Genomic DNA, 15704 nt, shown 5'->3' on the forward strand with positions numbered 1-15704 from the left:
CATGCGAGAGGTTTTCATGATGGCCTAAATGTTAGCCCATGAGGAAGTAATAAATGTCATTCTTTCTACTAATTTTAGATTATTGAAATTCCATAAACCATTCATTCATTCATCGATCCATCCATCCATCTTCAGTAAGCACATCGTCATTGTCAGGGTCACAATATTATCCTGGAAACACTACGTGTGACACAGGAATGCAACCTGGATCAAATGTCAGTCCAATGCTTACCCTGCACCAGCAGTCACACCTAGGGGCAACCTAGCATAGCCAGTGGACCTACCATCGTGTTTCTGGACAATGGGATGAAACCAGAAGACCCACAAGCAACCTACAGGGACATGTGTATATAACACCATACATACAGTAACCTGAGGTCAGAATACAGCCAGGGCCCTGGAGATGTGAGGCCATACCACCTCCACAAATACACTCACCGGCCACTTTAAATAGGAACTTGTTCTTGATTCTAAGATTTCTGTTCTTGACTGGCAGGAGTGGAACCCAATGTGGTCTTCTGCTGTTGTATGCTGAGATGCTTTTTCTGATCACCACGGTTGTAAAGACTGATTATATGAGTTGCTAGATCCTTCTTGGCAGCTCAAACCAATCTGGCCATTTTCCTCTGACCTCTGTTATCAACAAGGTGTTTCCACCCACAGAACTGTCGCTCACTCAACTCAATGTTTTTTTTTGTTTTTCGCACTGTTCTGTGTAAACTCGAGAGACTGTTGTGTGTGAAAACCCCAGGAGATCAGCAGTTTCTGAAATACTCAAACCAGTCCATCTGGCACCAACACCCATGCCACAGTGAAAGTCAGAGACATTATAATTTTTCCCTTTCTGATGTTTGCAGTGAACATTAACTGAAGCTCTTGATTTGTATCTGCATGATTTGATGCATTGTGCTGCTGTCAAGGGATTGGCTGATTAAAGAACTGCATAAAACAGCAGGTGTGTCGGTGTACCTAATAAAGTGGCCAGTGAGTGTATTTACATCATAAGAACATACATAATTTTGAAATCACTAATTAAAAGCAGTATGAAGAATTATTTTACACTTTAAGAAAAATAATTAGATAATCTCTCTCTCCAACACACACACCTACTTACCCTTTCTCAAGATTTGCAATGGTTGTTCTGCCAAAATTGTATGACACTTTTTCTGTAACAGAACAGATTTCAGTCATGTATTGCTGTTAGCTCACAGTCTCTCTCTCTCTCTCTCTCTCTCTCTCACACACACACACACACACACACACACACGTTTGCAGATGTTTCTCATTTTTACTAGCTAATTCTTACACTCACAGAAATGATTCATGGCAGAGTTAGTTTTTATGCATTTACATCTATTTGATTTTATTTAAAAATGTGTATGTTTCAAATGTATGCATCAAAATTAATTATAATCTACAGAATTTAATCAATTCTAAAATGCATGAAATGTGATTACTTAATACATATTAATATGGTTTAAATAATCAAAGGTATAAAACAAACATGATTCTGTTATTTAAAATTTATGTGATTGGTTTTCATAGAAGTTATTAGAAGAAATGGGGAAACCGGAAACGTTGTTAGTCCAATAGGGGGCAATAGCGCAACTTTTTGGAAGCCAGCTGCCAAAGATACATAGAAGAAGAAGAAATAAAGAAGAAGCTAAACTCCAGTAAATTCTGGTTAAAGTCAGTTTCATGTTGGACATTAATTTAACATTCAAAATTCAAAGATAAGCCTTGTCAAACCAACCTTGAAAACAAAGACAAATGTCCCTCATTCCACAAGACTTATTTTTTCCCTGGATATATCACGTTTTTATTTTGAATGTGAAATGAATGTCCAATATGAAACTGATATTACCCAGGTCGACAACGAGGCGTGAGGAGAAAGGAAAGAGGAAAGGAAAGAAGTTGGCATAATGAGAAGCATCCCTACTGTCCTCTCTTACGCCGACAGCTATGGGTGCTGAAAAGTTGAGAGAGAGATATCAAAAGATTTGTTCTAAAGAAAAGTGTTTCGGGTCCTGCCAAAGCATTAATGTTAATAAATGTCTTGAATCCAGAAGCTGGTCTGATTATTCTTAAGCAGCTTTATGATTGTACTGAATGGAAAAGAATTGCATAAATGTGATGCATTTTGATTAATTTGGTTTATTACCGATGCATAAATAACATGTAATTTAAATACATATATGCTATTTATCTTGTATACACTCACAGAAATATTTAACCCTAACTTTTAAGATTTATGTAATTTTATTAAATGACAAATTCCCATTCACTTTTTTTTAGATAATTTTAACACAAACCTACCAAATAAACCTTACATGATTCATATTCATTAGTGTAATAAAGATTATATATTTTGAATGCATAATCCTCGGGTTTACGTATTTAATATTAATAAAGTAGGGCGGCACGGTGGTGTAGTGGTTAGCGCTGTTGCCTCACAGCAAGAAGGTCCGGGTTCGAGCCCCATGGCCGGCGAGGGCCTTTCTGTACGGAGTTTGCATGTTCTCCCCGTGTCCGCGTGGGTTTCCTCCGGGTGCTCCGGTTTCCCCCACAGTCCAAAGACATGCAGGTTAGGTTAACTGGTGACTCTAAATTGACCGTAGGTGTGAATGTGAGTGTGAATGGTTGTCTGTGTCTATGTGTCAGCCCTGTGATGACCTGGCGACTTGTCCAGGGTGTACCCCGCCTTTCGCCCGTAGTCAGCTGGGATGGGCTCCAGCTTGCCTGTGACCCTGTAGAACAGGATAAAGCGGCTAGAGATAATGAGATGAGATGAGATGAGATATTAATAAAGTATAACTACTCTAAATGAATAATAATGAGAGTAGTTATTTAAAATACATAAAGTATATTGTTTGAATTGCATAATAATCAGGTAACCATATCTGATTATTAAGCAATTCAAACAATATACTTTATGTATTTTAAATAACTACTCTCATTATTATTCATTTAGAGTAGTTATACTTTATTAATATTAAATACGTAAACCCGAGGATTATGCATTCAAAATATATCATCTTTATTACACTAATGAATATGAATCATGTAGGGTTTATTTGGTAGGTTTGTGTTAAATTATCTAAAAAAAAAAGTGAATGGGAATTTGTCATTTAATAAAATTACATAAATCTTAAAAAGTTAGGGTTAAATATTTCTGTGAGTGTAATTAGATAAATATTTTTCAAGTATCATTCAATTTTAAACACGATTGTACATTCTGAGCCTCATTTCATACATTTCTATATAAGGAATAAACAGACTGCTTCTTATGAACTCAAAAAAGGAAAAAAGTTGCAATATGAAGATTTATGTAAATTACCCAACCACTTACATCCTCTATAATTCCATGACATGTGAGAAATTATTCACACATGTATTCAGCTGTGTGTGATACTGAATCATATACAAGTACTTGCTCTCAAAAAATGTGCGCATGTATAAAAGCAAGTATTACACACCCAGCAGTTTTCCAGAGAGATTGACTGGGAGGATCACAGAAACAGACAGCACAGAGATGATGAGCAGGAGAACAATAAGATGATGCTGAAATGACAGATAGTGCACAGCATCCATCCCACACCTCTCTTTCACCATTGTTTCACTGCGCGCGTGCACAAAAACACACACACACACACACACACACACACACACACACGTCCCAAGTTACCCAACCTGGTTGGATTTACACAGTATATGTAATGACACTGGATTTCATGACTCACTGATGTTGTAAAAGCATACTTATTGCATGATCTGATAGAAAATACACCAGCTTGGTATTACACTGCTGTTTGTGTGTTTAGACCAAAGGAACTCACTCCATTCTGATGATGAAGCTCAACCAAGAACAAAATCCCTATGAGAAAGTAATGACATCAAACAGAATCTATATAATGATGATGATGATGATGATGATGATTGTAGTGTATATAGATAGACAGACAGATGAATAAAATAGACAGACAGATAGAGGACACTCAAACTCACCCGCTCATGCTCACGCTCTTCAATGGACATGAATGATGTCATCCTACCATAACGACGTCTAGAAATCTCATTAAACCTGCAATTGCCAAGGGTCATTACTTTGATTTATTTGAAGTAGCATAAAAGCTAATTATATGCACCATTCAACCTTATTTAGTTCTCAATGATGACATAACTTTCAACACATTGTATATATTTTATATACCGTATTTATTCACATGGTCAGAAATGACATGGCAATATTGGGCTTTCAGCAATTTCTTTGAACCATTCGTTTTCTGTGGTAGAATGATTGTACAGCATACATCATTAATAATACATTTAAAAAACACACACACAAAATAATTTGGCACACAAGTTTTATTTTATTTGAAATCAACACAGCATCAGAAATATACAAACATCCACCTAGATTATTAATTCAGTGGTGCTGAAAGTTCCAAAATGTCTCAACTTGACAAGGCCAAATAACTTGTTAGTGATCATGATTGACTACAGCTGGTAGCTTCTCTGTGCAAACATGAAAAGGATTTGTTTTTGACAGGTTCTTGGGAGGCGTAGCCACTTCACCAAGGTCTGGAAGAAGACCCAAACAGTCACCATCAGCTAAAAGAAAATTTGAATGGTCAGGAACAACCCAGACACCACCAAGGCACAAGCTTGCCATGAACTGGAGTGAACAAGTTTTACATCGCAATGGACGGAGAAGCTGCTGTCCAAGAAAGAAGGCCCTACTCCAAAACTGATACCTTCAAGCTTGATTCAAGTTTGCTGCTGACAACATGGACAAAGAAAAGGTCATCTTGAGGAAAGTTATATGGTTAAAGCCTGAGTTGTTTGGCCGCAATGACCAGAATGCATGTTTGGAGGAGTAAAGGTAAGGCATTCAACCTCAAGAATGCTGTACCAACTGATAAGCAACTGTTAAAGCATATGGAATAATGGAGGACTACCTCAGAATTCTTCAGCATAACTTCAAACCATCAGCTAGATGGTTGAAACTTGGACACAATTGGATGTTCCAACAGGACAATCACCCCGAACACACATCAAAGCTGGTTGTGGAATGGATAAAGCAGGATAACATTAAGCATTTGGAATGGCCTTCCCAAAGTCCTGACTTCAACCCTATTGAAAATATATGAACTATGCTTAAAAATAGGGATGCACCAATTGTGAAATTCTCAGCCGATACCAATACCGATTTTTAAAATAAGAATTTGGCTGATAACCGATCTATAGAGATTGTTGTTTTTTTGAAGATGTTATTATGTTTTGTTATTTATTCCACAGGAAAACAAAAATTATTCTTTTAAAAAAAAACATTTTAAATCACGGAATTGTTTGAAAGCATTTCAGCCCATCATTACACGATCTTAGAATGAGGACGTACTCAGTTGTACAAATTCATGAAAACAATATTTAATAACCTTGCTGAACAAGAAATTCTTTTGAAAAACTACTTCAAAATCCCTTTAGCCTGTTAATACAGTTGCCTACTTAAGAATTTTCTGTACTTCTACAGCCCAACAAAAACATCCTTTTGGTGAAACATGAATAAAATATAAATGTAAGTGTGACTGTGTGTCTGTTGCCATCCTCAAAGTTGAGGTTTGGCAATCCAGGAAACTATCAACTAGCTTCCCTGAATTCTCTTGTGTGATTATAGCACACCAGAGGGACCCAAACCCTCATCTGGTGGCGGGTACACATACACACCTATGGGCAATTTAGAGTAGCCAATCGACCTAATCCACGTCTTTGGACTGTGGGAGGAAACCGGAGCACCCGGAGGAAATCCACACAGACATGGGGAGAACATGCAAACTCTACACAACTAGACTAGAAAAGAAAAATAAAATATAATTTAAAAATAGTAATAAGTCAAATAAATAGGGCTCTTTTACATTTTGTGTTTTTCATACAGAATACAAATGTTTGTGTCTATTAAGCACAAAGTAGGCTGAAAAATTGTCCCATAATTGAAAAAAAGAGGAAAGAAAATCAGTCAATTACCTCAGTCCATTTCTTAGTGAGATGCACATTTTTCTTTCCAAAGATAAGAATCTCTGCCTTGTTGCAGCTCAGTCTGTTCCTCTTTTCATCCAAAATGTGAGACGCAGAGCTGAACAGCCGCTCACTGTCCGTACTGGTCTATGTAGCACTCAGGTATTTGTGTGCCATTTGTGCCAGTGCTGGAAAATGCAGGTGACTGTTTCTCTAATATCAGAGTACACCATTTCTGGGAATGGGAGGCTCTACAAAGTAAGCATCCACTTGCTGTAATGCCTTCATCCTTAGCACTTCTGGCCCGATTTCCTCCAGAATCTCCTCAAACATAACCATGCAGAGTGGACTATGCCCTGTCTGTGTGCGCCCTCTTGCTCTTGCTACCATCTCCAACACCGGCAGCAGGCCGATCCATAAAGTTGTGCAACAAGCGTTACTCGTGCACGTTGTTTATCATCATCATCAAGGTAGCGGTCCTTATATCTGGGGTCCAGTGAGGTTGCAATGAAGAAAATGGGATTGAATCGCTTGTTTACAGCCTACAATAACGTGATTGTTGTTTTCACACCATGGTCGGTATCGGTCTCCTTGCTTGAAACACATCTCAGGGCTCTCACCAAGGGGATCACGTCAGCAGTCGATAACTTCGATGAGCTGACTTCTCTTGTCAGTTGTTCAAACGGGGAGAGAAGAGTGATAAAGTTTTCAACTAATTCCCACTGGTGTGCAGTAAGGGTTGCGGGGAGGTCATAGTCTGCAGCATATGTAGCAAGTGCATGCTTTTGTTCGAGAAGGCTCTGCATCATGTAGAATGTACTATTCCAATGAGTGGCCACATCTTGCTGTAGCTTTTTTGTTTGTTTGTTTTATCTCCAACTGGATCTGCACTGCCTGCAGGCGGGAGTGAGCAGGGGGTGAGTGTTTAACGTGACCAACTATCTTTCAGCTTATCGCTACAACATCCAAGATACTGCACTAGCTCCTAACACCATCCTGGACAGCCAGCTGCAGGGTGTGAGCCATGCAGCCAAAACTAGTCAGACCTCTGTCCATCATAGCTTTTGCCATATTTCTGGCATTATCTCTCACAGCAGCATGCACTTTAGATTTGTCTATTTTCCACGTTTCTAGCATTTTCTCAAATAGCTCTGAGATAACAGGTGCAGAGTGGGAGCCCATGAACTCCCAGGAGTGTAGCACCACTTTTATCAGTTTAAAATACTTGTCAATCCACTGTGCCGTGAGGCTAAGCGTGCTCACTGGGCTAACATCCGAACTCCAAATATCAGTTGTAAAACTGATGGCAGGGATGTCGCAAGCCAGTAGTTCATGAACATGTGTGGCCACAGCATTGTACATTTCAGGGAGATAGATGTCAGCAAAATGGCAGTGACTGGGCAGTGGGGCTCCATATACTCCATCAGGCCTCTAAATCCCTTGTCCTCCACTACAGAGAAAGGCTGGTCATCTAATGTGATGAATTCCATCACCTTTTTAGTAATATCTTTAGCTTTGGCACTATCTGGGGGAAATTTTTCCTCCCCTTCACAAATTCTGTGCTCATCAAGGACTGAGTCCTGCTGGTGGTGGTTTGTTCCCTCTTCCTGTCCAGTTCATCTCTCTGTTTTTTATCCACTTTTAGGTAATTGTTGTATTCTCCCTCATGTCTGTTTTTCAGATGGTTGATGAGATTTGACGAGTTAAAATTCTTAGATGTAATACCTCCTCTTGAAATGTCACTCAAACATGTCTTACAAACTGCATATTGCAGCTCTGTCTCCAAGACAATTAAATACTCCCACACAGCCAACATTTTTCGCTCACTTTGAAAACAAGTCACAGGTGCGCTCGGCACTTTTTGCCTTGTGCCACGAGCACCCAGTTCTGTCTGTGTACAACCCCAATTCCAAAAAAGTTGGGATGCCGTGTAAACTGTAGATAAAGTCAGAATGCGATAATCTGCAAAACATGGAAACCCTATTTTTCATTGAACACAGTACAAAGACAATATTTCACATGTTGAAACTGAGAAATTTCATTGTTTTTTGAAATATATATATGCTCATTTTGAATTTGATGTCAGCAACACATTTCAAAAAAGTTGGGACAGGGGCATATTTACCACTGTGTTGGATCACATCTACTTTTAACAACACCCGGAAAACGTTTGGGAACTGAGGAGACCAATTGCTGTAGTTTTGAAAGAGAAATGTTGTCCCATTCTTGCCTGATGTACAATTTCAGTTGCTCAACAGTTCAGGGTCTCCTTTGTCTTATTTTGCACTTCATAATACACCAAATGTTTTAAATGGGAGACAGGTCTGGACGGCAGGCAGGCCAGTTTAGCACCCAAATTCTTTTACTATGGAGCCATGCAGTTTTAATATGTGCAGAAAGCGGTTTGGCATTGTCTTGCTGAAAGAAGAAAGGCCTTCCCTGAAAAAGATTGTGTCTGGATGGCAGCATATTGCTCTGAAACGTGTATATATCGTTCAGCATTAATGATGCCTTCCCAGATGTACAAGCTCCCCATGTCATGTGCACTAATGCACCCTCATACCATCACAGATGCTGGATTTTGAACTGTGCACTGATAAGCTAGATGGTCCCTCTCCTCTTTAGCGTGGAAGATGTGGTGTCCATGATTTCTAAAAAGAATTTCTACTTTTGATTTGTCAGACCTCGGGACAATTTTCCACTTCGCCTCAGTCCATCGTAAAAGAGCTCAGGCCCAGAGAAGGCACCGGTGTTTCTGGATATTGTTTATATCTGGTTTTAACTTGCATTTGTGGACGCAGTAATGAACTGCTTTCACAGACGATGGTTTTCTGTAGTGTTCCTGAGCCCATACAGTGATTTTCACTACAGACACGTGTCTGCTTTTAATGCAGTTTTGCCTGAGGGCCTGAAGATCACAGGCATCCAATGTCAATTTTCAGCCTTGTCTCTTGCATACAGAGATTTCTCCAGATTCTCTGAATCCTTTAATGATATTATGGACCATAGATGATGTGATCCCCAAATTCTTTGTAATTTTACATTGAGGAACGTTATTCTTGAATTGTTGCACTGTTTGCCCATACAGTCCTTCACACAGAGTGGTGAACCCCTCCCCGTCTTTACTTCTGAGAGACTCCGCCTCTCTGGGATGTTCTATTTATACCTAATCATGTTACTGACCTGTTGCCAATTAACCAAATTAGTTTTTTTTTTAGCATTACACAACTTTTTCAGTCATCTGTTGCCCCTGTCCCAGCTTTTCTGAAACATGTTGCTGACATCAAATTCAAAATGAGCACATATTTTTCAAAACCAATAAAATCTCAGTTTCAACATTTGATATGTTGTTCTTGTACTATTTTCAATGAAATATAGAGTTTCCATGATTTACAAATCTTCACATTCTGTTTTTATGTACAGTTTACACAGCGTCCCAATTTTTTTGGAATTGGGGTTGTATGTTGCTACTGTTGAACTACTGTCCGAGTCTGATCGTCCAACCGCAAATAACCAGAACATTGGCGATGGACACTGGCGAATTCAATCTTATTAACCAATAGGCCAATGGTAGTCAAAAAGGGGAATATCGGCCGATACCGATATTTGCCCAGTGTATTGGTGCATCCCTACTTAACAAGAATGCTCTGAGAGCACAATATCCCCCGCTGGCAACTATGCCATAACTCTGATAAAATGCGACTGAATTTAATGAAATTGCAATATACATATTACCGACATACAACAAAAGAATCCTGTCAAGTTCCATGAAATTCCTCCAAAAATTGTGAGAGGAGTTAATTTCAGAAAGTGAGTACCCTTCCCAGGACGGACTGATGGACGGACATCGTCATGACTTAATCCCCCCTCTGGGCCTTTTGGCCAACGGGGGATAAAAATCTGGACCATGCCAGGAAACAAGCAAATTTAACTGAACTCGACCAATTCTGTCAAGAGGAACAGTCAAATATCCAATGAGAATTCTGCCAGAAGCTTGTTGATGGCTACCAAAAGTGTCTGTTGAAGATGAAACTTGCTCAGGGACAGTTAACCAAATACTAAGTGTGCTGTATGTATACTTTTGACCCTGTATTGATTTCAGAAAACACAAAATACATTCAAACTTGTGCACCAAGTTTTTCCTTTTTTCCTTTAAAGATGCACGTTGTTCAATCCCAGGAAAAAAAAATTCAGCAAAAGAACAGCTCAAAGAAAATCACTGAAAGCCCAATATTGCCATGAAATTCATGTCCACTATGAGTATATGTAAACCTCTGACCGCAACTGTACTACACCAAGACTTTTAAAACTAGCCAGTGTAGTAGATTTATACTGTAAATGTGTGTCAATCAGCTCTTTAAAAGATCTCAGTAACTAAATTACCAAACTCAGCAAATGTCCATTCTCACCATAGTGCCGTATTTTTGTATATTTGTCATACTAAACTGCTTCAGATCCTCATACAATGTAACATAAGACAGGAACATGAGGAAACCCATACCATCAAGAATCATTTCATTTGTAAAAGGAAAATGGTTATACAACACCAATATCATCCATGTGAAAAAGTAACTGCTCCCCAAAACTTAAAGGACCCATGGCATGGTGGTTTGTTGATGCTTTAAACAGGCTCGTGGAGGCTTCCGGATGTTATATCTGCAGCCTTTCTCGAAATGAACCCTCGGCACGTAGATATAGCCTCCTGGAAGAAAGCCCCATTTCAGCCCTTTTCCCAGTGCGTCGTTTTGCTAATGAGAAGCATGGAGGCAGGGAAGGGTACAGGGTGGGGGCAGGCCATGGGGGGAGGGGCTTGACCAAGCTGTGGGCATGAGTGAGAGTGTTCGGAGTGGTAGTTTACGAACGTATAATACCCTAGGCTTGAACATACACTCCATAACCAAAGAGGATAGAAGCAGCAACTACAGCAACATATCGCTTATCCAACAGAAGACATGCATTGCGGAGCAATAGTCAAACATAAGCTCATAAGTTACAGTCAATTTCCAGACTAAACTCAGTTTAACAGAGCATGCTGCATGCTTTTTGGTTTTGTAGCGCAGAGTACCTAGCTAACTGCAGGAAGCGGTTAGCTGCACAGCTAATGTAGCCATTGCAAGGCTAACGCACCGATTTTAAAACACGGCAAAATGACTTAACAGTTATACACTTACTTGTTCAGTGTTTGTGGCTGATGCGGCAGGGATGCTTGGTACGGACCCAGGCTTCAGTGACAGTTGATGTGCAAAACCTGCCCTGTACTGTCCCAAGTTGTGGAAACATTCATCAGGAAAATGCTTCCGACAAACATACACCGTCTTAGGTAGACTCGACGGCGTATTATTGGAGTAAATAAAATTAAGCCACTGCGTCTTCAGGGCCTCTCCCGTCGGCAGTAAAAACAGACTCCTTTCTGTGTTGTCACATCCATGTACAGCGCAATTTCCATGTTTCGCTTGCTTAGGTGGTGCCATGTTGTTGTGTCCTCTATGGTCTCCTCACTACAAAATTGAAGTGACGTATCTATGGTGGCAACTTTTGAGCTGGGCAGGCAATCCATACAGTTGATGGGAATCCGGGGGGGGGGGGGGGGGGCGTGGGGATCATCTCCCTTGCTGACGTAGTAAAGGGAAGAGCCTACCAACGCGCCATTTTGACGCACCATTCTCAAATGTTGACAAAGGGTGGGCATAGTTTGGTTTACACATTATGACATTTCTAGCCACTGGGGTGACTTAAGAAGGTCAGAGGAACTCATTTTAACGTTAAAAAACCTCAGAAAGTGAAAATTTCATGCCATGGGACCTTTAATAACTGGATATGCCAACTTTAGTAGCAACTACTGCATCCAAAAGCTTCTGATAACTGGAAATCAGACTTCCAGATCAGTGTGGAGGAATTTTGGCCCAGTCCTCTTTTCAGAATTACTTTAATTGAGCCACATTAGAGGGCCTTCAAGCGTGAACCACCCTTTAAAGGCCCTACCACAGAAAAACAATGGGGTTCAAAGTCAGGACTTTGACTAGGCCGCAATTTAGCTACCTTTGAACCATTTAGAGGTGGACTTGCTTTTGTGTTCTGGATCATTGTCTTGCTACATAACTTGTGCCTGAGTTTCAGATCCTAGACTGATATTCTTCTTCAGGTTTTTCTGGTAGAGAGCAGAATTCATCTCATCTCATTATCTCTAGCTGCTTTATCCTGTTCCACAGGGTCGCAGGCAAGCTAGAGCCTATCCCAGCTGACTACGGGCGAGAGGCGGGGTACACCCTGGACAAGTCACCAGGTCATCACAGGGCTGACACATAGACACAGACAACCATTCACACTCACACCTACGGTCAATTTAGAGTCACCAGTTAACCTAACCTGCATGTCTTTGGACTGTGGGGGAAACCGGAGCACCCAGAGGAAACCCACACGGACACAGGGAGAACATGCAAACTTCGCACAAAAAGGCCCTTGCCGGCCACGGGGCTCAAACCCGGACCTTCTTGCTGTGAGGCGACAGCGCTAACCACTACACCACTGTGCCGCCGAGCAGAATTCATGTTTGCATTAATTATGGCAAGTTACCCATGCCCTGAACTAGCAAAATATCCCCACACCATCACATTACCACCACCATGTTGGTCTAATGCTCCTATTGTGGAATACTGAGTAAGATTTACACCAGATGTAATGAGACTTGCATCTTCAGAAACATTCCACTTTCAACTCATTAGACCACAGAACATTATCCTAAAAGGCTTTGGGGTCATCAAGGTGGTTTCTTTTCTTTTCTGAAATGTGAGAGGAGCCTCTTGGTTAGCAGTAGCAAATCTCCCACTGATACCATTTTTTGCCCAGTCATGTTCTAACGGTGGTATCAAGAACTGAGGTGATCAAGGTCTGCAGTTCCTTTGATGTTCATCTGGGTTCTTTATGACTTCCTGGAGGAGTCCTCAATGCACTCTTGGAGGAATTTTAGAAGGCTGGCCATTTCTGGGAAGATACACTGTTCCAAGTTTTCTCCATTTTGAGATAATGGCTCTTAGTTGGATGGATTGCTGGAGTCCAAGAGTATTAGAAATGGCTTGGTAAACCTTTCCAGACTGATATAATCCAATAACCTTCTTCCTTATTTCTTCTGGAATTTCATTTATGTGCCGCTTGTTGAGACCATTTAGCCTATTTCTCATTGCTGGAAGCATTCTATTTAAGTGATGGTTAGATTCAACAGGACTGGCAGTAACCAAGCCTGGGTCTGTCTAGTCTAATTTAACCCAATTATCAAATATGCTTGGTTAATTAGCTAATTAAATAGCCAAGGGCGTAATTGCTTTATCACACAGGGCCAACTGGTGCTGGATAACCTTTTTCTTTTAATAAATTAAGCAATAATGTAAAAAAACTGTATTTTATATTTACTCAGGTTGTCTTAGTCTTACAGTAAATGTTTGAAGATCTGAAACAATAAACTATGAAAAAAATGCAAAAATAGAATAAATCAGGGAAGGGCAAATACTTTTTGTGGCACTGTATAAAGCCATGGTATTTACACAGTATTATTACACACCCTTCAGCTTCTGCTACTAGTGCCAGTCTTCCATAATCCCAGAGTTTCTTCCTGATACAACTGAAGACCAGCAGCAACACCTGTAGGAATGCAGATTTTAGAGCCATCAGACAAAACCTCTCTAATTTCAATAATAATAACAATAATAATAACAATAATAATAATAATGTCCTTGGACTCTTAAACACACAACCCTTGAATACACAATCACTTAAATACACAAACTCTTAAATACACAATCCTTGTGTATAGTGGCCATAAACTCTGAAAATGTATGGCAGTCTGACAAGTTCCTGACCAAGACATTGTTACAACATCAACTGTATGTTTAAATGGGCTGTTTTCTTCAATTCAGGCCACAGGTTCAAGTTCACAGACTTGGCCATTTAGGCCATCAGATTTGGCTTCAATAAACTATTTAATGGAATTCACAATCAAACATGCAGATGCTGTTCACGGTTAAACTGTTTGGTCTCGTTTAACCACAACACATGATTCAAGTTGTACTTCCAATACCACACCAGGGTTCCCGCTGGTGCTCGTCATTGACGAACATAATACATCAGTGATTAAGAGAAAATTACTAGCAGTCGTCACAATGACGAATGTATTTGCCATCTTTATCATAAGTTATGTTTTATAGAAATCCCTCCACAAATCCCTCCGTTTGCTGAAATCCAACTGCAGTTAAGAGATGGCGGGAAGGCAGCATGTAAACAATGAGCACATGCTTGTGACCAATAAAAATTGACTACACATAATGACCAAACGAGCACCAAACTTTTGACCAATCACAACACATCTTAATCAGCCTGGTGTGGTAATTATCTCTGCATGAACCAAACAATGGAGCAGTCTAAGCTGATGAAGTTTTTTGGGTGAGCATCTTCAAGCACTGAAGATGATTTAAGAGCTGAAATAGCCACGGGGAAGGCACACTCAGAGTCCCGACCATCCCTGAGCACATCGGACAATGTCAGTAATACAGGGGTCCGGGGGGGGGGGGGGGGGGGGGGGGGCAAAGTGAAAGTGCTGTCAGCCGGCAAGCAATTGAAGGGAGAAGGGAGCTATGTTTCGGACAGCATAGTGTGCTGAGTCCCTATGACAAACATATGATGAAAAACGCAGCCATTCTGTGTTCAGTTCGTAAATCAACTGGAAATTCGAATTCCTTCACAGTTGGTTGTTCCAAGATTCTTCTTGACTCTGTTCAACTGTAAATCATATTTTCTGTTTAAGTAAAGGCTAAAGGGAGATCTAATACCTCTTTTGAACAATTCCACGCTAAAATAACCTTAAGTAAGCTCAAACTAAAGAGGTTTATTTTAGCTTGATGGTACACATCGTGCCCAAAATCAAGTCTCTTTTATTAGAGGCTGGAGTGGAGCCCAAATTTTTATGTCATGGAAAGGCCTAGCTGTACAAATATTTGAATTGTTCCAGTTTGGTTGGTGTAAACCTGTATTAAGTCCACTTTGATATGTTGGTAACTAAGAAAAAAAAAAAAAAACAGACTAAGTGAAGAAAAAATTTTTTAAAAAGTGAAGAATACTTCTTCGACATGATTTTTCAAGGAAAAAAAGAGGAGAATATTTTTCAGAACCCAGGGAGAATGCTGCCATACGGTGAAGTTCAGACAATGCATTTTATAGACTGTCCTCAGGAATGGATTATTTTTTGGAATTTTGTTTTATTGTGCTGGAGGTGGTGTCCAACCATTGATTTTGAAACATTCAAACCCTAAGAATCAACTTTGTCACTCTTAAACTATGATCTCCAGACTACTCTTTCATTTCCCCATTATCCTCCTGATTGAGCGGGAAGACAGTATGCTTATGTATACAGTACTGGGTCAGTTTTCTTTACTGCACTTTTCATTACTCCTCTGGCTGTGAAAGTTCTTTGGTATTTTCCATGGTGATGGATGACCAAGAGACTTTACATGGGTGCAAAATCACATTTATACCCCAGGGAACTTTACTTTAAAAGGTAGGAGTTTTTTGTTAGAACTCTGGTAAATATTCTCACCTTTTATTTGAATGAGCATTTTGAATTAGTGTCTGTAGTGTTCTTTTCATATAGTCATTTCTGTTCAATTTTCCAAAGGCTGCCAATAATTCTGGAGGACACTTTACAA

General features: G+C 39.9%; 1 protein-coding gene across 7 annotated transcripts in view; it reads right to left on the reverse strand.

Annotated features, from left to right (window-relative positions):
* The window catches only part of tmem63a (transmembrane protein 63A), a 178794-nt gene that overhangs the window by 54997 nt on the left and 108093 nt on the right, over positions 1-15704 (reverse strand). For 6 of the 7 annotated variants that reach the window (XM_060902816.1, XM_060902817.1, XM_060902818.1 and 3 more), the window contains 6 exons: positions 13568-13647; positions 4006-4081; positions 3837-3874; positions 3477-3619; positions 1940-1969; positions 1115-1166 (listed from right to left, as the gene is read on the reverse strand). In XM_060902816.1, coding sequence (XP_060758799.1) covers positions 1115-1166; positions 1940-1969; positions 3477-3619; positions 3837-3874; positions 4006-4081; positions 13568-13647 — 419 coding nt within the window. The remainder of the gene's footprint in view (positions 1-1114; positions 1167-1939; positions 1970-3476; positions 3620-3836; positions 3875-4005; positions 4082-13567; positions 13648-15704) is intronic. The other variant, XM_060902821.1, reaches the window with a different exon arrangement.

The sequence above is a fragment of the Neoarius graeffei genome, chromosome 21 (assembly GCF_027579695.1).
Source record: "Neoarius graeffei isolate fNeoGra1 chromosome 21, fNeoGra1.pri, whole genome shotgun sequence".
Taxonomy (NCBI): Eukaryota; Metazoa; Chordata; class Actinopteri; order Siluriformes; family Ariidae; genus Neoarius; species Neoarius graeffei.